This window comes from Capsicum annuum, chromosome 10, assembly GCF_002878395.1.
Source record: "Capsicum annuum cultivar UCD-10X-F1 chromosome 10, UCD10Xv1.1, whole genome shotgun sequence".
Taxonomy (NCBI): domain Eukaryota; kingdom Viridiplantae; phylum Streptophyta; class Magnoliopsida; order Solanales; family Solanaceae; genus Capsicum; species Capsicum annuum.
In genome coordinates, this window is record NC_061120.1 from 49,731,881 (window position 1) to 49,758,783 (window position 26,903).

Consider the following 26,903-nt stretch of genomic DNA (forward strand, 5'->3'; position numbering starts at 1 on the left):
ATATTATCGTTCTAGTAATACATATGACCTGGGCTAAAAGCTAAAGATGCCACCACATTTGCTACAATATTAGCCCAGATAATGACAAAGGCTGAATGCTGAATCATTTTGTCACTTTGCTGTTGTTTATTTTCTTTCTAGAATGTGTTGGTTTCTCGTTTTAGTTGTTTTGTATCTTGACAATATACCATCATATATTTCTTGCAAACATGCTTTGTTTTTCTTTGTTTTAATCTGAAAGTCTATCGAAAATAGTCTCTCTGGACCACAAAGGTAGAGGCAAGGTCCACATACATCCAACCCACATACTCCACTTGTGGGATTATCCTGGATATGTTGTTTCATGACAAAGATAGAATAAGTTACCGAATTTGAAAGCAAAACTGGAATGGGTGGTGGAATTTATATTAGCATTACTTGTTAACCTCCTAGTGTATTTTTTTCGTGCTTCAGGAGCTAGCTTATAGGATTTGAAGATGAGTAAGCAACAATTTTTGTTTCGATCTAACCAGGGTGGAGGATTTTCATTTTCTTTTTGAGGTGTTCCTGGAGAATGAATTTTTCTTGAAGTAGTGATTGGAAATAAATTGGTCTCTTATCCTCTCTATCCACCAGGACAGTTAGAGCATGCACACAGTACACATCTGCATCATGTTACTACTTTTAGTTCTGTACAAAATATTTTTTAACTTCAGGTGCGAACATATGTATTCCATTGTTTGACAAAATTATTACCTACTAATGCATGTTCAAATTTCCGTTTCTGTTTCTTTTGTACAGTCCGTTCTAGCTAATATGGTATTCGATAATCACTACCTGAACAGAGCTTCTTGGTCCCTTTGAGGACATGGACATTCGGAAAATTGAAATAATACAAAAAGGATGGACATATTCTTTGCAGAACGATGATTTCTGGAATACCATAGCTAGCACTAAAGATGGCGTTAGTCCATAAACTAAGGGCCTGTATGGCCATGAGATTTTTTTTACTTTTCCGGAATTTTTTCTTTTTTATGCCAAATAAAACACTAAGTTGATGTTTGGCCATGAGAATTTCAAATACAACTTAGAGTTGTATTTGGAAAAGTTTAAAACAAGAAAAAATTATTTTCACTTTTTTTCTCTTCCTTTCCTCACAAAATTCAAAAACAATTCCAATTATATTCATAGACAAACACACCTCCAACTCCAACTCCAATTTCAACTTCAACTCAAACTCCAACTCCAACTTCAAAAATTTTGTTTTCGTGATCAAACGCCCACCAAGTGTAGAAGGTAGATTATTCCAATTCCATTGCCACTCAATTCACTAGTAAGTTGATGACGTAAACAAAAATTCTTATCCCCACTAAGTTTTGCAACTCAGTTTTTGGTTTTTATTCACTAGGTAAACCATGTTAGTGCAACGGACATATTTGAGATAGAGGATACCACGAGGGGCTTCTAGGAGCCAATAAGTTAAAAAAAAAAAAAAAAATAACATAAATCCTATTAATTTGCTTCTTAATTATTTTTTCAATTTTTTAAATAAATTTATTTTCTCTTTCACATTTTAGTTATTCATATACATAATTGAACATTGATATACATAAGTTTCTTATGTATTAGAACTATCTTCCTTAATGATATTTGAGGAAATAACGCATCTTCCTTTAATGTAGGATGCAATTAACGTCATATCTACTAATTTATGATTAATGAATTCCTTAAAATCTGTAACAACTTTGAATTTCAAAATTTTGAAACGCCAAACCAAGGTAGTTGATCAAACAACATTAGATTTTATATTTTCGATTAAAATTTTGCTATTTTCTGAAGTTCTGTTTCTTCAAAAAAATTCTCAAGAGGATGAACATTTCAATACTGTTGAGACATTTTGGTATATTTCATCCTCTGTAATAATATACATTGCAAACCAATATTAGTTTAATATGCAAACAAAATTTAAACAAAAATTTTAATACTGATAATACAAATGAGCAATGACTAACATTCTTCCACATACATAAGGGTGTTATGCATATAGGTTGAAATAACACAGTTCAATAGGTCTAACAGAGTTCTATACATAACTATGATATGTATACATTACGTCAATACAGATGCGCAATTGCTTATGTATTCCATATGCATAACATAGTTATGTATATGTACTCTATTTATGTATATGAATTTGGAATAAAAGAGCCCAACAGTACCTAGGTCCAATACATAACAATGTTATGTATATCGTTTAAAATAGGCCAAAGGCATCGATAGGCACTCAAACTTGCTGTCAAAATTCACTTAGACCCCTAAACTATAGTGTGTACCTATCAAGCCCCTAACCCCCCAAATTTTGTTTCAATTGAGCATTTTTTTCCTTGTTCTCATCTACTTGTTTGCGGTTCTCCAAACGCCACTGATGTGGAAAGTTTTCCACATAAAAATCTCCACGTGGATAAACTAAATCCACATATACTTATTACATTTTTAAAAAAAAATCATTTGAACGATTCTTTCTCTCTCCCCGTTAACTCTCTCTCTCTTAGATAACCCTAATTTAACCAAACTTCCACTCAATCGAAGAAAAAATTTGGGGGTTTTCCACAGATCTTCCTTATGTAAGTGTTATTATGATTTATATTTGTTAAATTTTGTTAAATTTTAGCATATTTCAGTTTTTAGGGTTTTAAAATTTCACTGTTAGGGCTGTGATTTTGGGAATATTTCGTCTCTTTCTTAACATGCATTAAAGGTTGTAGCTTTTAGCTTATTGGTGTGTACTTTGGGTATATTCCGTTAACTAACTTTGAATTCTTACCCTTTCGTTGTAGGTGACGTAACAAATGGAGATAATATTCACAAAATTTCACCATGGGGGATCTTTTTTCAACAGGGGTGTCCCTACATATGTTGCAAGTTGTGTGCCAGAGCTAAGGTATATTGACAAGGACCACTTTTCCATGCTGGAATTGTTACTTTGTACTAAAGAATTAGGGTATGACATTGTTAGGGGTTTTATTATCAAGATGCAGTAACTAAGCAGTTCAACTTGGTTAAGAGTGCCAGACATCTCGTTGAACTAGTTAAAGACTTAAAATATGAGAACTCTATTGATTTTTATATCTATCATGTTTTAGATGAACCAATTCTTGACCTTGATGGTCCCACTGGTTTTTTACCTGCACCTGATATTATTGAGTGTGCAGACCCCGAAAGAAAAAGTGTTGATATTGATGATAGTGCTAACATAGAGAGGGAATCTATTGGAGTAGAGAAAGAGAAAGAGGCTGATCTAGAAAATTTTAACCTAGAAGATGTTGAGATAGAGAATGTTAACTTAGGTAAAGAGAGTGAGGCTTATGTGGAAGATGTTGGTGTAGAAGAAGGTGATGAGGCTAATATAGAATATATCCATGTAGAAGATGTTAACCTAGAAGATATTGGTGTAGAATGAGGTGATGAGGCTGATGTAGAAGATATTCATGTAGAAGATGTTAATAGGCTAGCAAGTGAGTTATCAGATTACTTGAGTAGTGATTCAAATCTTGGAGATATTTCTTCAGAAGATGGCTCAGATGTTGATAAGGAGTTGAGGGCTTTTAGACAAGCAAGAAGAAAAAACAAAGCCAACAAGAAAGAAAGAAATCAAAAAGCAAGAAAAAAGGTTGTTGAAACTGAAGAAGTACCTGTGGGAGTTGCTGGTTGTGTAGATAGAGGCTTTGGGGATATTGGTAAAAATAAGGCTACCAAATATTTTGAAAAGTTGGGTGGAGATGAGGAATATCTTGATAGTTCTAATTGTTGGAGTGAAGATAGTGAAGATATAGATATAGATGTTGTTAGAGGAGTAAATCTACCTAGAAAAAGGAGAAGCAAGAAAACTAGGTATGATAAAAATTGTGAGTTTTCTGTGTTTGAGCTTGGAATGATTTTTTAGGGTGTAAAACAATTTAGAAAAGCTGTTGCAGATTATACTGTAGAGTATAGAAGGCAGTTAAAGTTAAAACCTAATGAAAAAATAGAATAAGGGTGAAGTGCATTGCAACTAATTACAACTGGTTATTGTTTGCTTCTACTGATAGGGATTCAGGTGATTTTACTGTGAAGAACTATAACCCTATTCACAAGTGTATACCTCTAAACAAGAACAAGATTGTGTGATTCAAAGCTGGTTGCTAGAAAGTTTAAGGAGAGAATTGTTTCTTAGCCATACATTAGGATTTGGAAAATTCATGATTTGGTAAGAGAGGTGTTAGGTCTTTATGTAGGTAAAACTATTTGTTTTAGGGCTAAATAGATTGTTATGAGGGAGAATATGGGAGATTGGAAGCTGAAATTTGCCAGATTATGTGACTATGCAAATATGATCAAGACAACAAATCCTGGAAGTTCTTGTTGGATAAAAATTGACAAAGAAACTGAACCAGGGAAGAACCTCTTTGTTTATTTCTATATGTGCTTTCATGCCTTCAAGCAAGGATGGTTAGATGGGTGTAGGAAAATTATTGGTTTTGATGGATGTTTTCTAAAAGGAGCTTGTAAGGGTGAATTATGGGTTGCCGTGGGGAAAAATGGCAACAACCAAATATATCCTATTCCATGGACAGTTGTGGATACTGAAATAAAACATAGCTGGGATTGGTCCATAAGGCATCTGATTGGTGATCTAAATCTGGGAACTGGTGAAGGCTTGACTGTAATGTCAGACCAACAAAAGGTACCACTACTTAATTATTTTTCTCATTACTTGATTTTATTTTCCAATAATATTCCTATTTTAATAATACTTAATACTTATTACAGGGTCTTGTTCCTGTTTTGATGGATCTGTTATCAAATACTGAAAGAAGAATATGTGCTAGACATATTTAGAGCAATTGGCATGTACACTAGAGAAGAGAGGAGAGAAGGAAGCAGTTTTGGAGATGTGTAAAAGCAAGCTTTAAAGTAAAGTTTAGAAAGGAGATGCAAACAATTTCAAAGCTAGGTAAGAAAGAAATAACTGAGGATATGTTAGTTAATCCTCCTACTTCTTGGTGTAGGGCATATTTCAAAACATATTCCAAATGTGATGTTGTAGAAAATAACATGTGTGAGACTTTCAATTCTTGGATCTTAGCTGCTAAACATAAATCCATAATCACAATGTTAGAGGATATCAGGCATAAAATGATGAATAAACATGTAGATATGATCAAATTTGTAGAAACATGAATTTCAGACATTGCACCTATGGCAAGAACTATTTTAGAAGCTAATAAGGAATATTCAAATAGGTATAGAGTATTATGGAATGGAGTTAATGGTTTTGAAATTGGGGATGGGGGTTACACATTTGTTGTTCACTTGGACAAGAAGTATTGTGATTGTAGGTTATGGATGTTAAGAGGTACTCCTTATCCTCATGCCATTTGTGCTTATTATTACTTGAATGAAGATCCTGATTAGCATGTAGAGTACTGGTATAGTAAAGAAACCTTTCTTAAGTCTTATAGCCATTTCATGCAACCAATTACCAACATGAGAATATGGTCAGAAACCATAAATCCATCAACTGAACCTCCAAAACCAAGAAAGATGCCACACAGACCTGGCAAGAATAGAAGGAAGAGCAAGGATGAGCCAAAAAAGTGGGGCAAACTCTCAAAAAAAAGTGTCAAGATCACTTGTTCAAGGTGCAAGTAAGTTGGCCATAATAAGACTATGTATGCCAAAATGGTAAGCCTTAAATGAACTTCATAATACTTTGTAAAGTGAACATATTTCTTAACTTTTCATATTTCTATTTGTATGTTAGAATGGTATGGGGAGCAGTAATAGTAGTCAACCTAGCACTCAGCCTGCAGCTTCATGGAATCCACCACCACCACAATCAAGTTCTATTTGTGGTGACACCAGTGCAATGGCAAAAGATACCTATACTCAAAGTCAGACAGGAAAAGTAAGTTATATATGTTCTACTGCCTTAATATTCTTCTCCTGCTTAATATTATTATTGAAAACTATTGAAAATATTGTGTTGCATTTATTCACAGTCAAGCTCCACCTTTCATACAATGCAACTACACAATCCAGTCAATCAGGGTCTATTTGTGCTGACACAGCTGTTGTGCCAAGAGTACCTCAAAGAAAGGTGTCAAGTGTTGTTGGTAGAGGTCAAGGTGCTGCTGGTAGAGGTAAATGTGGTTCTGGTAGGGGTCAATGTGATGCTGGGAGGGGAGGTGGTTCTGGTAGAGGTCAAGGAGGGAATGGTAAGAAAAATAGCCAATGCAAGAGGGACCCCATTTGAAAGTGGAAGAAATGCTTCTTCAAGTCAAGTACCACCTTTGCCAACCAACAAGAGGCCATACAATGCTACCTCATTTGCTGCTGCTACTGGATACAAAAGGCCTGCAACTGGTTTTGGTGTTTACTCTGATCCAGCAACTGGAACCCAAGTGTACAATGTATTTCTCTGTCTCATTATTTACCTATAATAATGTTTTCATTCAAGCTTTCAATGTTCATTGTCTTACAATTATGTCTAATTTTACAGCCTGGTACATCAAGTGAAAGGGTTCTTTATGGAGGTATAAATTTAAAGAGTACTTCACCAACCAATATAGATATTGGTTTTAAACCTAGTGGCCTAAAGTGAAATGGAAAAGATGCAGTCACCAGCGCACAATTGCAACAAATGAAAGCAAATAAGAGAAAAAAAGTGGATGCAGCCAAGTCTTCTTCATCAGCTGGATCTTCAAAGAAATAGTTCATTTAGAAATGATTTGTACTGTAATGAAGGTTAATGACTTTGAACAAATTGTGTTACTAGTTTTTGAATAACTTTTTCTTAGGCAGCAGTTAATGATTTTGGTGTATGCTCAGTAGAATACTATTATGCTCAATGTTGACCTTTTTTTGAACACCTTGTTTACTGTATGCAGTTTTTAACTCAATTTTGAGCTGTATTAATATGATATCCAGCTGCTTGCACTTTTAGTTCAATCATGAGCAATTTTAATATGATGTGTTTCTTCTAATATAGTTCATTTTTATCAATATCATCAGTAGTTACAAATAGGCTATATAGTTAACTTAAGTAGCTGCATAACTAGACACAAAGTAGCCAATTGACAATGAGATTGTCATACAAAACATGTCAATTCATTCAAACAACTACTACAAACTACTACTACAAACTAACCAAACAACTACAACAAACTACTACTACTACTACAAACTAACCAAACAACTACAAGAAACTACTACTACTACTACAAACTAACCATTACAAATCCATTACGAACTAAACTAACCAAAAAACTACAACAAACTAACCATTACACCATATTAAAGAACCACTTTACAGTAAGAACAATGAGAAGAAATAGAACGAGTCTATTCAATTTAAGCTTAGCACATTCCCTTTCAAGTTTAACTTTTTTGAGTTTTTGCCTCAATGCAATAAACTTCTCTTCACTATCTTTCAATTTCTCACACAAAGTGTCCCTCTCTTGTTCAATGTCTTTGAGTTTTTGCTTCAATCGATCGCACGGATTTTCACCATCTTTGCACTTTATCATTAAGCTTGATTCTACCTCAGGATATTAATGCACAGAAATTGAAGGTTTTGGATCAATCCATCTAAAGTACCCACATCCACCATTTTTCTAAAATACAAAAACCGTAGAATAATAAAAAAATCACCAAAAAAATAAAATTAAAATCTGTGAAAATGATACAATCCTTTGGAACTTTATATCCAAAAAATCTGCAGCCAAGATTTGATGGAGTACTTAAAGTTCTTAATGGACAAAATTCGGAACAATAACACAAATCGGGAATCTCAATGTTAACGTAATTCTCCAACATTCTCGTCGAAAATGAGAGAAAAATTGATTTAAGAGAAATTATGAGATAAATTTGATAGTGAAATAAGAGAAGTTGAGAGAGAAATCAGCTATGGGGGGGAGAATGAAGAAAGAAGAAGAGGAAATTAGGTTAAAAATAGAGGGAAATTGAAGGGGATGGCAAAAGTATACGTTAAATAACGTTAACTTTTGCCACATAGATAGCTTTTTCACGAGTCACGCACCACCCGCTACTAAACAACACGCGCAATGTCATGTAGGCAAAAATTGCTTAATTGGAACAAAATTTGGAGGGTTTAGAGGTCTGATAGGTACAAGTCATAGTTTAGGGGTCTAAGTGAATTTTTGCAACAAGTTTGAGTGTCTATCGATGTCTTTGGCCTTTAAAATAAAACAACTCACCAGTTTGTATGACATACATATACATAACTTTGTTGTGTATATGGTTTTGAAATAAAACAACCAACAGTTTCTATGTCAAACAGATACATAACATAGTTATGAATATGGTATGACATAAAAACTCTCAGTAATGTTAAATGTCATATATATACATACCTGTTCTATGTATCAGATTACAAATAACATAATATCTTCGATGTTTTAATCACCCATTTACATAAGGGTTGAAATAACAACTTATTCCAATACATGGTTTTGAAGTATATAACTGGCGTTAAAACTTCCCTTGTCTTTGACTTGACGTTGGAATTGCGTCAATGCTCAAATCATCGAAGTATTTGACAAAAGCAATGTGAAGTATTTACTTGAGAAATCAGGGAGAGAGAGTGACAGCCAAGAGAAAAGCAAACATCGATGGATTCGAAGCCAATAAACGACGGCGTGTGATCGAATTGTGTGGTGAAGAGAGTTGATACGGCATCAAAGCCTGTTAATGAATTCTCTAGATCGAATTCCATTTTCCTTTCGTTAATCCTTTCAAGTTTCTTTTTGTTGAAAAGTTGATGTTAGCAATTTGAGAATTTTTGCTGAAAAGTTGATGTTAGCAATTTGAGAAGAACATATTTGTAAATTCAAACTTTGAAAATCGTTTAATTGAGACCTTGATTTTAGATACTCTTTGAGAAATATTCAGCATAAGAAAAGAATAGGTGAGATACATATATGAAGTTCGGAGAGAAAAAGTGTCAAAAAGGAATTTTTGTAATTACTTTTGGTAGGTGGGAGTTATAGTTTTAAGTAATTTTTCCTTTAAAAAAGTGACATCTATAATATGATCTAACTCGGGACATTTTTGGCTCTATTCCGCAAAAAAAAAAAAAAAAAAAAAAAAAAACATAAAAAAGTTTCTGCACTTGTCAGTACATGTAACCTCTGAACTACATTACAATTGAGAAGCTAAAACCATCTGCTAGCAAAACCAAGTCCAGGTACGTATCTCAGAAGAAAATTCCCAACTGCACTATTTTGGAAGGTTAAGCATGTTAATTCAAGGTTAAAAGTTTGTTGCTCTCTCTTTCTTTTTCCTTGAAAATGTAAAAAGTAAATAATTTGCCACCCAAAATTAGACAGGCTCCTTGTAATAATCAAATCCTTACTCAACAGGATAACATTTTGCACTGCAAAATTCATAACCAGAATGATGTAGAGACAATGGGGTAGATAGTAAGGATGAGCATTAAGCTATTGGCCTAAAACAACCTGCTGTTGAGACAGTTTTTTTCACTTGATCTTATACAAATATGGCTTCGAACTTTGCACATGGGTGGCTTTCGATGTGATCCCTAAAATCAGTGTCTCCTTTGAATCTGAAGTTGTACAATGCCTGTCGCTGTGTCATGCCAAGAGGATGCAATCTATAGAGTTTTAGTTCATCTCCTCCGCGTAGTATTTGAGGTCTTTCTTCTTTCCAAATGGGAACATGCTTTAGAGATTTGAACTTTAACAATAATGCAGATTCAAAAGCCTCCAGTGACAAATTAGATGATCTGCAAAGGTTCCAGTAATGATGGTGATACAAATATTACATAAGAGATGGGAAAGCTGTAACAAAGGGGACATGAAAACAGTTGTATATGCACAGCAAGGCAATGTAAAAGTGAAGGAGAGAATCACATAATGAAGTAGGTTTCCAATTTCTTTTTTCATGGTCAGATCCCCAAACTTTTAACATGCTAACAGCTAGCGGCATGATAAGCTAAAATTATACTTTGAAGTTAAAGTTACTTCATAACCCCATACACAAATGGCCTCAAAGCCAAACCAAGTACATCTCATACTTTGAAGGTAAGGCACAGTGAATAGTAACTCAAATAATTAGATAACTATGCCTCAACCTGAGCGGAAGAGAAGGGAAACAAGATTATGTTTGCAGAACAAGTGTCTGAAAATGAACTGGTTATGGAGGTATGCTACTACTGACTTAAGCCTCTGGAAAGAGGTCATCGAGACCAAACATGGGGTGTTGAATAACTGGTGCTCCAAACTTGCTAATGCACCCTCTGGGGTAGGACCATGGAAATATATCAGCAAGTTGGGACGGGAATTCTCTCCGAATGTTCACTTTAAAGCTGGTAATGGTGCACATAGGAGTAGATTTTTGAAAGACAAATGGTTGAACAATTCATCACTCATGGTGGAGTTCCCCACAGTTTTCCAGATTGCTCATGCCAAAGAGTCCTCCATAGCTGACAACATAAAAGGCAACAGTAGGGGCATTCACCTCAAAAGAGCCGTACAAGACTTGGAACTGGAAGTCTACTAGACCTACTAGTTAGACTGAGGAATATACCATTTTGGAGAATCTACCTGACGCTCTGAGATGGGGGAACAAAACATCTTCACAGCTAAAGAGTGCTACAAGCAGCAAAGTATGCAGAATCAAGATTCTGATATCAGGTCATAGAAGTTGATCCGGAAGACCAAGTTCAAGTTATCTGCTTCAATTGATCTGTTTTGAAGGGAGCTTGCCTAACACTAGATAAACATAATAGAAGAGGCGTTCAATTGGTTAACAGATCCTACATGGTAAGGAAAGATAAGAAAATACTAATCGTTTGTTTTTGCATTGCATTGTAGCCATTGATCGTTGGAACATGTATTTTTGCCTCAGGCTGAATTGAGTGATGCCTGTACCATGTGAGAAAAGTTTACTCAAGCTGGAGCCACTGGAGAGTGGACAAGGCCATCAAGAAGATCTGAGTAGTGATTCTTGGAGAAATTTTTTGGTCTTTAAGGAATGAAAGGAGCAGTAGATGTTTTGAAGGTATTTTTAGATGTTTTGAAGGTATTTTAACTCCAAACTCTTCCACCAAAACGAAGTGTTTGCTTAGTCTCTTTAGCTGGATTAATTTGACACCTGTAATTAGCACCGACCATTTTTTGAGTTTGTAAGCTCCCTAGACTTAGCCAAGCACTTTGTATAGGGTCTTGTAATTTCTAGAAAATTTCTTTTGTAAGCTGCATCTTCTTGACTAAGTTGCTCGGACTGGGGTGCGGATATCCGACACGGATGCAAATCTGAGGGTCGGATTCAGAAAAATTTTAATTTTAAGATACAGGAATACGGATCCAAGTATAGATACCGGTGCTTGGATTTGGCCAAAATTCCAAAATTATAAAATAGAGCTACGATAAAGATACTCTAAATTTTGAAATATCTTTTAGGCCATCTTCCCCAAGACCCCAACTTCTTCTTTCACGCTATCTAGTTAAAAAAAGGGCAGCCAGGTGCACTAAAGCTACCGCTATGCGCGGTGTCCGGGGAAGGGCCCCACCACAAGGGTGTATCGTACACAGCCTTACCTTGCATTTCTGCCAGAGGCTGTTTCCAAGGCTTAAACCCGTGATCTCCTGATCACATGGCAGCAACTTCACCAGTTACTCCAAGGCTCACCTTCTCACGCTCTCTGGTTCTTCCCCTTAAAAAAGAAAAGAGAAGTCTTTCAAGGCCTTCCACCAACTCTCCTAACCGATAGTTGTTACTGTCTACTAGAAGTCAAAACACAACCATTTAAATTCTTAGTTTCTCTCCATATGGCTTGAAACATGAATCAATGAACATTGACCAAGAGGAAAAACTAAAAAGGAGACAAAAGGACTACAATACTGTAGGTATGTCAATTCCCATGTCCTAAATCTATTTTATCTTTAATTTTGAGAAATCAAATTTGAATCCCCCCCCCCCCCCCCCTCCAAATTTGTCCATGGACTCTGGTCCAAGTATCCAATGTGCGTTGACCGAATCACACACCCGCACAATCTTCACATCGACACTGGTGTGGCAGCAAAACTGAAGAGTCTGCGTAACATAGCTTGTTGATGCTTTTTGTTAATGACACACATCACTTCATCAAAAAAGAGAAGGGAAAGAAGATTTTACAAATTAAGTTGTAAAGAATGAATCTTGGGTCTAGCTCAACCTCAAAAGCTAGCTCATGGGGGGAGGATAGACCTTTGTTAACTGGAGCGTAAATAATATAATATGGGGGCCTAACATCGGTGAACAAAGTATTTGGATGGGCCTGACTCTGATACCATGTAGAAAACACAATACGGAAAGGAGACAGAGAAGCTGAAAAGATAGTTGTGTATTTCGTATCTTTCAATCATCAGAACAATGCCCGTTAAATAGGCAATGTAGGTGTACCGAATTGATCATCTTGTGACCATTAGAGTCCTATCCGACTACTACTACATACAAAATATGCGGTATATTCATACTCAATCACAGAGTCCTAATACTACTGCTTTACACAGTCCTAACACATAACACATTCAGCATACACAGCCCTATGCTAACTAGTCAGCTAACTCCTAGTCTCCAACAGAGTCCTCTTCTCTTAGATCCCTTGGCCACCTGTTTCCTGACTTCTTGTCCGTAACAACAAAATCAGATTCATCAAACTCAAGTGTACAGGAATTTTCTTTTGCAAGCTTGCTAACAGACAGTAGATTCTTATTTAACTTGGGTACTACTAGCATTTCCTTAACTTTTAAACCTGATTTGGTAGTGTTCCCAACATGTGTGATGTTTAAAAGTGATCCATTACCAACAATTATCTTATCAGTTCCATTGTTAACTTTAAGATCAGATAAATTACCTATGTTGTTGGTCATATGATTTGTGGCTCCTGAGTTAAACATACATAGTCGGATCATTAGTTATTCCCTGCAGATTGGTTGCTGCTAAGGCCCGTGGGAGATCTTCTATGGCCTGATAAGAGTAGTCCCATCTGTAGAAGCACTTAAGTGCAGTGTGGTTATTTCTACCACAAATTTGGCAAGCACTGGATGAATCCATTCTTTTCATCTGATTTGATCCGTACACAGTTTGGTGGTTCTGACCTTGTCCAACAAGTCTGCATCCTCTACCTCTTGAATTGTAGTTAGAGTTCCCTCTATTCTGGTTGTAGTTCCCTCTCGATCCTCTAACTCTGCCTCTTTGTGCAGAGAAGGCCATGCTATGGTTTTCTTGCGGCACTTCATCCTCCTCTTCTCGAATGTCAAAACCTCTAAGGGCATTAACAAACTGATTGAGAGTTAGATAGGGCGCCTTCCCAAGCATCACAGTTCTGAAAGTCCTATAGGTAGGACCCAAACCTCTTGCAAAGTTGATAACCTTGCTATCCTCATCAAAAGGTTTGTGTATGGCTGCAAGGCCATATTCCTTTAAACTCTTTTAGATAATCATCAAGTTTCTTAGATCCCAACTTGATGTTCTGGAGGAGTTGTTTGAGTTGAAATTTTTTCTCCTTTGTTGCTTGAAGATATGCCTCTTCCAAGCATTCCCACATCTCCTTGGCTATAGTACAGCCTACAATGAGATACATGCTCTCCTTAGTCATAGTTCCGGAGATCCATGTCCTCAACAATACATCTCTTTCATCCCAGTCATTGACCTCACTTGTCTTCTCCTCAATAGATTTTTCCTTTCCATCTGTGGCAGATGAATTACCTTTGTCTGGTTTCTCCTCCTCAATCAAGTCTGTGACCCTCATAACCTGTATGAGCTGCATGATATGAGTTCTCCAAATCAAGTAGTTTGTGGGCTTAAGCTTGATTGGACAGGCAGCAATAAGATGATGCAATGAGGGTGTTGACAGTGATAAAGGTGTTGTGTCTGGGGCCATTGCTAGAGAGTGTGGGAGGGTAATTACGCAGCTTTAGCTTTTGTCTTTAGAGCTCTGATACCATGTAAAGAATGAAACTTGGATCTAACTCAAACTCAAAAGTCAGCTCATGAAGGGAGGATTGTCCAAGCCCATATAAGGAGACCAAGTACTCATCCTTCTTCCGATGTGGGACTCTTAACATAAGTATATTCCTGTATTCTCCCTCAGAAAAGGAAAAAGGTGCACCCAAGGGTGTGGCCTAGTGGTCAATGAAGTGGGTGAGAACCGTTAGGTCTCTGGTTCAAATCCCAGCAGAGACAAAAATATTAAGTGATCTCTTCCCATCTATCCAAGCCTTGGTGGATAGAGATACCTGGTACCTATTGTTGGTGAGAGGTGGCAGATAACTCGTGAAGGTACGCAAAAGCTGGTCTGGACACCATAATTATCCAAAAAGAAAAGGTACGAAATTCGATTTCTTTCACTTTCATTTTATTCATTGTTAAGACGAGATTTGGCAGGTATATCACATTAAAAAATTTGGAGAAAGTTTCTCAAATGTTTTCTCTCCATCGCTATGGAATAGATTGGAAAGAGTACTAAAATTTGGTGCAGGAACATCTTCAGAAAAATGCACTTATATATGCTATTTATAGTCGTGGCAGAAAATACCTTAGGAAAATGGACTCCATCTCAAACCGCCCTCTTTCACGTACATATACATGATATACAGTTTCTGAACCTCTGGTACATTTGCAGGGACGTTCCATAAATTTTGGACTCTGCTCTTCTCTCTCCCTAATACTTGTTGCCAAGAAGATACACAAACGACAGGAAGAGTGAACTGCTGCCATGTCAACTAGGGCTTTGAAAGAATCAGATGGGCCCTCAACCTTCCACCTAAACAATCAAAACAAGACTTTGTTAGCCAGAACCATTAAATTTAAGAAACCTTTAATAAATTTTGAAAGGAAAGGGGCAATCGCAACTCCCAGCAAGCAGAAGGAGAGAGCCAGACAGAGACTCCATTCATCTCCATTCAGGAGTTATAATTAGTCCAAAATAATGTATGATTATGTCGAAAACTAAGACAAGGTAGTAAAAGTTTTGTAACTATAGAGACAGGCTTTTGTTACTTTCTTAGTAAAAGGATATTGAAAAAATATAGAAAGGTGTTGAAAAAAGATTTTTCCTTGAGAGTGGATAAATCTTCAGGATAAACCAAACAGAGTTAATTTAGGACACAAAAGAAGACTTAATCAAGAGGAGCAAGATCAAATAATCAACTAAAAAATTTGATGCAAGAAAAGCACTTTGAGCATACCCTAACATTTCATTATATGCACTAGGATTTGCTGCAAGGTACTTCATAGTATTGGCGACGGTTTCAGCATCTTTCAGCTCTTTAATGTGTAAAAGTGAATTAGGAGAAGGGGCAAAGTCCTGGATGTTTGGAGCACCAATCACCACGGGGATTGATCCTGCAAGTTTATCTTCTTTTGGTCAGCACAATAAAGTTGAGTACCATACATCTTAATTCTGAAGTAGTAATTCATTAGAACTCATAAACACGGGATTCTATGCACAAATCTTACCTAAAATATATTGACAAAGAAGACAGAAGAAAATGATTAAGCCAGGATAATTCATGTAGTATCATTTCAACAAATTTCCTAAACCATTTCAAATGAATAAGAGCTGAGCATCTGTATGCTGAACCAGAATATGCAAATCCAGTTACAAAACATATTTGAAGTACCAAAAGGTACTCATAAGTTAGCGCTTTTTGCAATATTTGTTTTTCATGGCACACTTCAAAGCTCACATCTTCAAGGTCTTTCGTGAAAAATATGGCATTATAGAAAAAAAATAAAAAATGCATCAATATAGAGGGACCGGGCTTTAGAGAAAATAATAGATACATTGAAACTAAGTGAACAAAGCAGAGAAAAAGTTTAACAGACAAAAGTTAATACCAGCAACCAGAGACTGGAAGAATTTTTCAGTGACATAATCCTCCTCATTAGAATTCTCAAAAGCGAAGCTAAATTTGAAGCGCTTGAGGGTTTCCACTTTGTCCACTGCCACAAAATTGAGAACAAATATGATAAGTGAGAGTTAACAGGATACAGCGTAAAATTAACCTACACGCATGCATAAATATACTCTCAAACCAAATATTAGATTTATCCAGACTACCATTTCTCTACCTTACTAGAAAGGTTTGTTTTTCAACCCCTTTTTTCACAACCAAAAAATCCCTAATGGTCAATAGCGCAAGGTTTGAAACACGGTAGATAACAGGCAGGACCCACTACTCTTCTCTACATAAATATCAGAATTTGATCTACAGCAAGGTTTGAAGAATTGCGACGTGAGTCTAACCCAAACATCATGCACTGCACTCTTACCACTAGACCAAAGTTCTGGGGCCATCTTCTTTTCAGCTCTATTCTAATGAGTTGCACAGCAGAAACTTCTTTGTGCACACACACGTTTTAATTTACAGGAGATGTATGCTTTTCAACTCTATTCTAGTGACTCACATACTAATGAGAAGTTCAACCACACGCTTGTGTAATCATATTTGCCATTCAAATATAAAATTTATCCAAACTACCTATTTCTTAAATGTTTCTTTCTAACAAATCAAGGTCTAGCTTCTTAGCAATGACTTTACAAAAAAGATATCTGCATGCAACTCTATGCTAATGAGCTGCAAGATAATAAGCGTTCAAAACGTAACATACAACAACAAAATACCCTTGTAATCCCATAAGTGGGGTCTGGGAAAGGTATACGTAGACCTTACCCCTATCTTGAAAGGTAGAAAGGCTGTTTCCGATAGACCCTCGGCTCAAGAAAAGGTTACATACAACAGCAAAATAATCTATTCACAAATGAAATCGTAACATTGGCAAAACATCTGACAGTCTAGGGCATGTTGGGAGAGCCACCTTGTAACTAGATTTGGGTATAGGACATTGTTTTGGTATGTTGTCTGACCAAGTAATTACTTGATCAGCATGTACCTGGGTGTAATCGAGGGGGAGTAATTACATTCTTCAATTCTAAGAGGGTTGAGAGTCGCTAGTAATTATATGGTGTAATTACTAGGTTTTTTCTTTTTTAAAAAAATCTTCCCTTGTATATTATAATTAAATTTTTGTTCTTCTTAATTTATTTTTTATTTCTATTATTTTTAGCTTTATAATTATTTTTATTATTACTTTCTAAATTATTTTTTATTTTTCAAATTTATTATTCTATTTAGATTAATTTATTTCTTTACTTCTCATTTTATCAACCTTTACTACTTGTGCTTCATGTAATTTCTTATATTTTGTTTCTTCTTATTTGTTTTCTTTATTTTTCTCATTGAGTTTAGCTACGTTATCATCCTAATTTTTTGAAACTATACCTCCTAATCTTAAAAAGAACGAGTCATCTACAAACTTGACTTATAATGACTAATGAGTAGGGTTTTCGCCAAAACGACTCCGGCGAAGGTCCCCAGAACGCAGAACCGGTCACGCCCAGTTGAAGCTCCAGCGATAGCCGGTGGCGCTCCGGCGGCAGCTTTCTGGCGACGCTATTTCAGCAAACAACTCAGAAAGCAAAATTGACGATACCATCAGCACGCAGGAGTACCCTGGTGACAGCTAAGCTTTGATATTTACATACTTTTACTAGTTATTATTTTACCGTTTCGTTTGTATTATTTTGTTTTCTTGTGAGTATAGTTTGTATCGGTTTGCTGTAGTTTGTTGGTGGATATCTATGTGTTGCTGTAGCTGCTAGGCCGGATCGGGTATTTCTGTGACTGAATACTGTTTCTTTACTGCTTTCTTCCTTTTCCTTTTCTGCTTTCCTGTTGGTGCTTTGTTTTTGGTGTCTACTTGTCTATCGGCTTGGGGCTTTGTTTGGGTTTGGTTTTGGCCTTAAGTGGTGGTTGTAGGGGTTGATGGTGGAATAGGGTCATCTCCGAGGGGGTTGGGGTTGGGGTTGGGGCCGGCTTTGCGTGGGGGTGAAGAGAGGCGATCAGAGGTAGGTGTGGGGTCTAGGTCGGGTGTTAGGGCTGGGGTGGTGAGTGGTGGTAGAGATAGGCGAGAGGCGAGAGGCGAGAGTAGATAGGCTGAGGGTAGGGTCTTGGAATATAGGGACCCTTCGGGATAAGTCCATAGAGCTGGTGAAGATTCTTAAGAGGAGGAAGATTAATATTGCGTGTGTTCAGGAGACTAAATGGGTAGGGTCTAAAGCTAGGGATGTGGATGGGTATAAGCTGTGGTACTCAGGGAGTGACAGGCGTCGGAATGGTGTGGGGATCTTAGTGGATGAGGAGCTTAAAGCGCAGGTGGTGGAGGTAAAGAAGGTCTGTGATAGGTTGATGACGATCAAGTTGGTCATTGGGGGGTTTACGCTGCATGTGTGTAGTGTTTATGCTCCGCAGATGGGCTTGGAAGAGGTGAAAGCGGGGTTTTGGGAGGCTTTGGACGAAGTGGTGAGAGGCGTGCCTAGTTCGGAAAGGATTGTCATAGCAGGGGACTTCAATGGGCACATTGGGGTTGTGCCGGGAGGTTGTGACAATGTGCATGGAGGTTTTGGTTTTGGTGATAGGAATGAGGAGGGAGCAGCTTTGATGGATTTTGCAAGGGCTTTTGGGTTGGTGGTGGTGAATTCGAGCTTTCCGAAGAAGGAGGATAACTTGATTACCTTTCAAAGTGCGATAGCCAAGACTCAGATTGACTTTATGCTGCTAAGGAGAGGGGATAGGGTTTTATGTAAGAACTGTAAAATCATTCCGAGTGAGCATCTTTCGACTCAGCATAGGCTTCTGGTGATGGACTTGTTTATGAAGAGGAGCAAGAAGCGAAGGCTCGAGGAGGGTCGGCCTAGAATTAGGTGGGGTGGCTTGACGCCAGATAGTGCACTGAAGATAGAAGAGAAAGTGGCGGTTTTGGGGGTGTGGGATTGTAGGGGAGACGTGGATGCCATGTAGGATAAGGCTGTCAGTTGCATCACGGAGACTACTGGAGAAGTGTTGGGTGTTTCAAGGGGTCGGGCAGGACGACATAAGGGGGACTGGTGGTGGAATGAAGATGTTAAGAAGAAAGTGGAGATTAAGAAGGGAACGTATGTTAAGCTGATTGAAAGTATAGATGCAGAGGAGAAGAGGAGAAGAGGATGAATTGGGAGGTCTACAAATTAGCAAAGAAGGAGGCTAAGCTTGCAGTTACGGTAGCAAAGTCAGCAGTGTTTGAGAGCTTGTATGCGGGGTTAGAGGAGAAAGGAGGGGAAAAGAGGTTGTAGAGGCTTGCTAAGGCTAGGGAGCGAAAGGGTCAGGACCTCGACCAAGTGAAGTGCATTAAGGGGGAGGATGGTAGAGTTTTGGTGGAGGATGCACATATTAAGAAGAGATGGCAGGAGTATTTCCATAGGCTTTTGAACGAGGAAGGGGACAGAGGCATTGAGTTAGGTGAGCTGGGACACTCGGAGGAGAGACGTGATTTCAGTTATTGTAGACGCTTTAAGGTCGGAGGGGAAGGGCGACGGGGCCTGATGAGATTCTGATGGATTTTTGGAAGTTTTCAGGTAGGGCAGGGTTAAGGTGGTTAACTAATTTGTTTAACGGCATTTTCAAGACGGTAAGGATGCCTGAAGCCTGGAGGTGGAGTACGATGATTCCTTTATATAAAAACAAGGGGGACATTCAGAGTTGCACCAACTATAGGGGCAAGCTGCTGAATCATACTATGAAGATTTGGGAAAGGGTGGTGGAGCGGAGATTAAGGAAGATCGTATCCATTTCAGAGAATCAGTTTGGTTTTATGCCCGGTCGCTCGACGACAAAGGCAATACACCTGGTGAGGAGATTGGTGGAATAGTATAGGGAAAGAAAGAGGAATTTGCACATGGTGTTCATCGACTTGGAGAAGGCTTATGACAAAGTCCCTAGGGAGGTTCTTTGGAGATGCTTAGAGGCAAAAAGGGTCCCAGTGGTGTACATCAGTGCTATTAAGGACATGTACGATGGAGGAAAGACTCGGGTGAGAACGACGAGAGGGGACACAGAACATTTTTCAGTCGAGACAGGGTTGCATCAGGGTTCGACTCTTAGCCTGTTCCTGTTTGCGTTGGTGATGGATGTGTTGACGCGACGTATTGAAGGGGAGGTGCCATGGTGTATGTTGTTTGCGGACGATGTAGTGTTGATTGACGAGACGCGAGAGGGTGTGAACGAAAAATTAGAGGTTTGGAGGCAAACCCTGAAGTCCAAGGGGTTCAGGTTGAGTAGGTACAAGACGGAGTAGATGGAATGCAAGTTTAGCGACTTGAGGCAGGAGGACGATGTGGTGGTGAGGCTAAATTCCCAGGATGTTTGTAAGAAAGAGTCTTAAGTATCTTGGGTCTATGATTCAAGGGAATGGCGAGATTAATGAGGATATTTCTAACCATATTGGAGCAGGTTGGATGAAGTGGAGGTTCGCCTCGGGTGTGTTGTGTGATAAGAAGGTGTCACTTAAGCTTAAAAGGCAAATTCTATAAAATGGCAGTTTGTCCAGCTATGTTATATGAAGCAGAGTGTTGGCCAGTCAAGAACTCCCACATTCAAAAATTGAATGTGGCGGAAATGAGAATGTTGCATTGGATGTCTGGACTTACTAGAGGGGATAGAGTTCAGAATGAGATAGTCCAGGAGAAGGTGGGAGTTGCTTCGGTGGAGTACAAGATGTGGGAAGGAAGGCTGAGATGGTTTTGGCATGTGATGAGGAGAGGCACGGATGCCCCAGTTCGTAGGTGTGAGAGGCTAGCGTTGGATGGCTTTCGGAGGAAGAGAGGTAGGCCGAAGAAGTACTGGTGGGAAGTGATTAGACATGATATGGAGCAGCTACAGCTTACTGAGGACATGACCCTAGATAGGAAGGTGTGGAGGTCGCGGATAAAGGTAAAAAGCTAGGTCGCGTGCGTGGGTTGTAGCTAGTAGTAGAAGAGCTCATGTATAGCTGGATTAGTAATCCCAGGACTGTGTCCATAGGTGGGGGTCGTACTTTCCGGATGCCATATTTCTTATCTCTTATTTCATATTGCGCTTATTTATCTTATTTCGTATTACTCTGATTTCTATTTTATTTTTAGTATGTCTTATTCCTTTTATGTTATGCCACCCACCATGCTTAATGGTGCATTACGCTCTTGCTTACTATTCTCTATCTTGAGCCGGGAGTCTATCGGAAACAGCCTCTCTACTTCTTTGGAAGTAGCGGTATGGACTGCGTACATTCTACCCTCCCCAGACCCCACTATGTGGGAATACACTGGGTTTTTTGTTGTTGTTGTTGTTGTTATAGACAATCTTGGTTTATATTAAATGACATCAAAACTGATAAACTATTTTTTATCAAAAATTTGAACAATGTTCTGAAATTATGGTTATAAATATTAGTATTTTTTGGTCAAACATGTAGTCTGATATTCTTGCAAAATGTGTGCTTATTAGAATTTTTATTAATCAATTTAATTATAACATTATTTATTTGAAATTTATAGATCAGTTCCTTTTTATAATATTAGTTATCAATCTATAATTATTTCATACTATATATTTTTTTTTGATAACTGTGATGTCCGGGCTAGCTTGCGCGCACCTCGATTAATTCCACGAGATACCTGTCACCTCCCACCAACAATAGGTACCAGATAACTCTATTCACCAAGGCTAGAACAGACGGGAAGAAATCACCTAGTGTTTGTCTCTGTTGGAAATTGAACCTGAGACCTCATGGTGCACAACCAACTTCATTGAAGCACCCTTGGGAGCTATGTCATACTATATTTTAAAAATAATATGTATCGTGAATACCTAATTATAGATAAAATTTAGTAATATTTCTTACGTAGACAGATATTCTTCAAACATTAAAGTTTAATTTTAATAATTAATTTCATTTTTTAAATTTAAAGGACTAAACTATGTAAACACTTGTATAACCAAACATTATGTTTGTAATTAAGCAATACTATTACTTATGACAAACAAAAAGGTCTTCGTAATTCCTATAGTAGGGTAGTAATTACACTACATCCAATTACAAGGTAGCTTTCAGAAAAGACATTAGAAAACTTAAATGCATATGTGCACGTTTAGCAAGGAAACAGATGTAAGGTTTCTATTTCCAGTAAAATTGGCTTTTCAAGGAATGTATGACAATTGAGGAAGAGTGAATCAAACCCACTGTATTGAAATATTTTAGACAATAAACTCCTCAAAAAGACACCATCAGTATATCATCAAATATAACGGAAAGACACTGACCATTTCCATCCCGGTTATGATGACAACTTCCAAAAGAATCAATTTTGATCTTTTCTCTTTCAAGCACTTCAAGAGCTTGCAACCGGAAGTTGCGAGCACCACAATTAGAAATAAAAGCAGCTGCTAATGCATTCTCGGTTTTAGATTGCACTGGAGCCATTATATCATACTCGGCCCAAGAGAAGTACCCAACAGGAACATCCGAAGAGAGGCTTGTTGTCATTACAATATCATATCCCCTTCTGAAACATGAGAAAGAATAATAACATTGGTTAATGATTTCACCAGAGATATAAAGATTCAGATATAAGAAAGAATTAAAATTTAAATTATAAGCACAATATGGTCCTAAGATTGTGTGGTATCTCGTGTCTTGAGCCGGGGGTCTATCGAAAACAGCCTTTCTACTTCATCAGAGGTAGAGGTATGGACTGCGTCCATATTACCCCCCAGACCCCACTAGGTGGGAATACACTGGGTTTGTTGTTGTTGTTGTTGTTGTTGAATATGGTCCTAAGATTATTGTATATGTGGGCGCCCTGAGCCAACCAACTTATGATAGAAGCATTTGTAGACAACCTCTCCAGCCTTTGTTGTGGAAAGTGCCTTGGCTTTTAGTATATGAGGTACAACAACAACAACATACCCAGTGTAGTCCCACAAAGTGGGGTTTGGGGAGGGTAAAGCATACACAGTCCATACCACTACCTCAGATGAAGTAGAGATGAAGTAGAGAGGTTGTTTTCGATAGAACCCGGCTCAGGACAAATAACAGTATAAAAAACATAAAACAAAAAACAAAATGGGATAACACACTACTAGATTTCTATTATATAGAAGAGGTGGTTTCGACCACCTCTTCCGATTACCAAAAAACCCAATTACAACAACAACAACAACAACAACAACAAACCCAGTGTATTCCCACTTAGTGGGGTCTGGGGAGGGTAAGATGTACGCAGTCCATACCTCTACCTCTGATGAGGTAGAAAGGCTGTTTCCGAAAGACCCCCGGCTCAAGTAACGAGATATCACACAAACACATAGTACAGCACAGAAGCAGATGACATAACATAGATACGGCACCCATAAGGAACATAAAACAGAGTAAAGCATGAATGCAGGAATATAAAGCAGAGGAAAGCACACATATTCGTAATAAACATGGAACACGGAACACGGAACATTGAATACGGAATCATAACAGGAATACACCCCCACCAATTAATTCCCTACACTAGCGACCCGAACTGGCCCTAATCCTCTGCCGTAATTCGCATCTTCCAGACCTTCCTATCTAGGGTCATGTCCTCGTTGAGCTGTAACTGTTCCATGTCCCACCTAATCACCTCACCCCAGTACTTCTTCGGCCTACCCCTACCCCGTCTAAAACCATCCAACGCTAGCCTCTCACACCTACGGACCGAGGCATCCATGCCCCTCCTCTTCACGTGTCCGAACCATCTCAATCGTGCTTCCCGCATCTTACACTCCACTGAAGTCACACCAACCTTCTCCCGGATAGTCTCATTCCGAACTCTATCCCCTCGGGTCAGTCCACACATCCAGCGCAACATCCGCATTTCTGCCACCTTCATTCTTTGAATGTGGGATTTCTTAACTGGCCAACACTCCGCTCCATACAGCAAGGCCGGACGGACTACCACCCTATATAATTTGCCTTTAAGCTTGGGCGGCACCTTCCTATCACACAGCACCCCCGATGCGAGTTTCCACTTCATCCATCCCGCCCCAATACGGTGCGAGACATCCTCGTCAATCTCGCCGCTACTCTGGATCACGGACCCGAGATACTTGAACTTATCCCTCTTCCCAACCTCCTGTGCTTCTAGCCTCACTACTACCTCATTCTCCCGCCTCACGTCATTAAACTTACATTCCACATACTCTGTCTTGGTTCTGCTCACCCTGAACCCTTTAGACTCCAGGGTTTGCCTCCACAACTCTAATTTGTCATTCACACCCCCTCGAGTCTCATCTATCAAGACTACATCGTCTGCAAAAAGCATACACCACGGCACCTCCCCTTGGATACGCCGCGTCAACACATCCATTACTAACGCAAACAAAAAGGGACTAAGAGTAGATCCCTGATGCAATCCTGTCAGGACAGTGAAATGCTCTGAGTCTCCTCCCGCCGTCCTCACCTGGGTTTTCGCTCCCTCATACATATCCTTAATTACTCTGATATATGCCTGCGGTACTCCACTCACCTCCAAGCATCTCCAAAGCACTTCCCTGGGGACTTTGTCGTACGCCTTTTCCAGGTCGATGAACACCATGTGCAGATCCTTCTTCCTCTCCCTATACTGCTCCACCAACCTCCGTACCAGGTGGATTGCCTCCGTCGTCGAGCGGCCGGGCATAAATCCGAACTGGTTTTCCGAAATAGACACTATCCGTCTCAGCCTCACCTCGACCAGTCGCTCCCAGATCTTCATGGAGTGACTCAGTAACTTAATCCCCCTATAGTTATTGCAACACTGAATGTCCCCCTTATTCTTATAGAGGGGAATCATGGTACTCCACCTCCACGCCTCGGGCATCTTTGCCGTCCTGAAAATTTCATTGAACAATACAGTCAACCACCTTACACCAGCCTCTCCAACGAACTTCCAAAACTCCACCGGTATCTCATCCGGCCCCGTCGCCCTACCCCTTCGCATCCTGCGGACTGCCTGTCTAACCTCGTCTACCTTAAAACGTCTACAATAGCTAAAATCCCGACACTCCCCTGAGTGTTCCAGTTCCCCTAACACAATAGCTCTGTCCCCCTCGTCATTCAAGAGCCTATGAAAGTACGACTGCCATCTCTTCTTTATGTGGCCGTCCACCAACACTCTACCGTCCTCCCCCTTAATGCACCTCACCTGATCGAGGTCACGACCCTTCCTCTCCCTAGCCTTAGCGAGTCGGAACAACTTTTTCTCCCCTCCTTTCCCCTGTAACCCTGCATACAAGCTCTCAAAAGCGGCCGTCTTAGCTGCCGTGACCGCTGACTTCGCCTCCTTCCTCGCTAGCTTGTACTCTTTCCTGTTTACCCGCTTCTCTTCTTCGTCCTTACTTTCCACCAACTTAGCATACGCCTTTTTCTTGGTCTCCACTTTCTTCCCCACCTCTTCATTCCACCACCAATCCCCCCGGTGATGTCCGGCCCGGCCCCTCGAAACACCCAACACCTCCCTTGCATTCTCCCTGATGCACGTTGCCGCCCTGTCCCACATATTATCCACATCCCCCCTACATTCTCACACCCCCATTCCCGCCAACCTCTCCCCTATCTCCCACGCATTCACTGGCGTCAAACCGCCCCACTTGATTCTCGGTCTACACTCCTTACTCCTCCTCTTTCGATTCTTCTTTATACCCAAATCCATAACCAAGAGCCTATGTTGGGTCGAAAGATTCTCACTCGGAATGACTTTGCAGTCTTTACACAACGCCCTATCCCCTTTCCTAAGCAACAAAAAGTCAATCTGGGTCCTGGCTATCGCGCTCCGAAAAGTGATCAGGTGCTCGTCCTTCTTCGGGAAGCCCGAGTTCACCACCACCAGCCCAAACGCCCTCGCAAACTCCAATAGGGTCGCCCCCTCTTCATTTCTCTCCCCAAAACCAAAACCACCATGCACATCCCCAAAGCCTCCCGGTAGCGCCCCGATATGCCCGTTGAAATCCCCTGCTACAACAATCTTCTCCGAACTGGGCACGCCTCTCACCACGTCCTCCAAAGCCTCCCAGAACCGCATCTTCTCCTCCCCCTCCGATCCCACATGCGGCGCATAGGCACTACACACGTTCAGGGTAAACCCCCGAATGACCAACTTAATAGTCATCAACCTATCGTTGATCCTCTTCACCTCCACTACCTGACCTCTAAGCTCTTCATCTACCAAGATGCCAACTCCATTCCTACGCCTGTCGCTCCCAGAGTACCACAGCTTGTAACCGTCCACATCCCTAGCCTTAGACCCTACCCACTTGGTCTCTTGGACACACGCAAGGTTGATCCTTCTCTTCCTAAGAATCTTCACCAGCTCTATGGACTTCCCCTGAAGGGTCCCTATATTCTAAGACCCAACCCTCAGCCTACCGTCGCTATCCACGCGCCCCCCACTACCCCCCCCTCGGCCAAACCTTGGCCTCCCACCCACTCCCGCTCTCTCCCCATCTCCCGCCCCCGCCACAACCCCACGCCCCAACCCCCTCGGACATGACCCTAACCACCCATTACCACCCACAGCCACAACTACACTAAAAAATAGGAAAATATAAGGATATACCCGGTGGCAATATCAAAGCAGCAGCAAGGGGCTACAGGGCACACACACGTTCAAAGGACTACTCCCGCAGCAAAACTAAGAGGCGACCACAGCAACAGCAACAACAGACAACAGACAATGTTCACAAATCCCCACGCAAGTCAAGGTACACGGGCTACTACGAGCATAGTACTAAGAATGGAATATGAAATAATGAACTAAAATGCAATATGAAATAACGAAATAACAAAGGTTAGAAGTCACCGGATTTCGCTTGGGACTGCGGCTGCTGGAGACGGCGTGGCGGGTGCAGGCGGAGTCTCGGCCTGTTGGAGACCAAGTTGGCGGCTGGGGGCCGAGCGGCAGCTGGTTGAATGCCGGGTTGGGGGGGGGGGGGGGG

The 26,903-nt window shown here is 39.7% G+C and overlaps 1 protein-coding gene across 6 annotated transcripts in view; it reads right to left on the reverse strand.

Moving 5' to 3' along the window:
* Positions 1-9,284: 9,284 nt before the first annotated feature.
* Positions 9,285-26,903, reverse strand: part of LOC107855995 (putative fucosyltransferase-like protein) — a 28,081-nt gene continuing 10,462 nt past the window's right edge. For 3 of the 6 annotated variants that reach the window (XM_016700991.2, XM_016700993.2, XM_016700995.2), the window contains exons 3-7: positions 22,224-22,465; positions 15,886-15,990; positions 15,234-15,402; positions 14,582-14,809; positions 9,285-9,784 (exon numbers count right to left, since the gene is read on the reverse strand). In XM_016700991.2, the coding sequence (XP_016556477.2) occupies positions 9,529-9,784; positions 14,582-14,809; positions 15,234-15,402; positions 15,886-15,990; positions 22,224-22,465 (1,000 nt within the window). In that variant the 3' untranslated portion in view covers positions 9,285-9,528. The remainder of the gene's footprint in view (positions 9,785-14,581; positions 14,810-15,233; positions 15,403-15,885; positions 15,991-22,223; positions 22,466-26,903) is intronic. The other 3 variants (XM_016700992.2, XM_016700994.2, XM_047397903.1) reach the window with 1 other exon arrangement.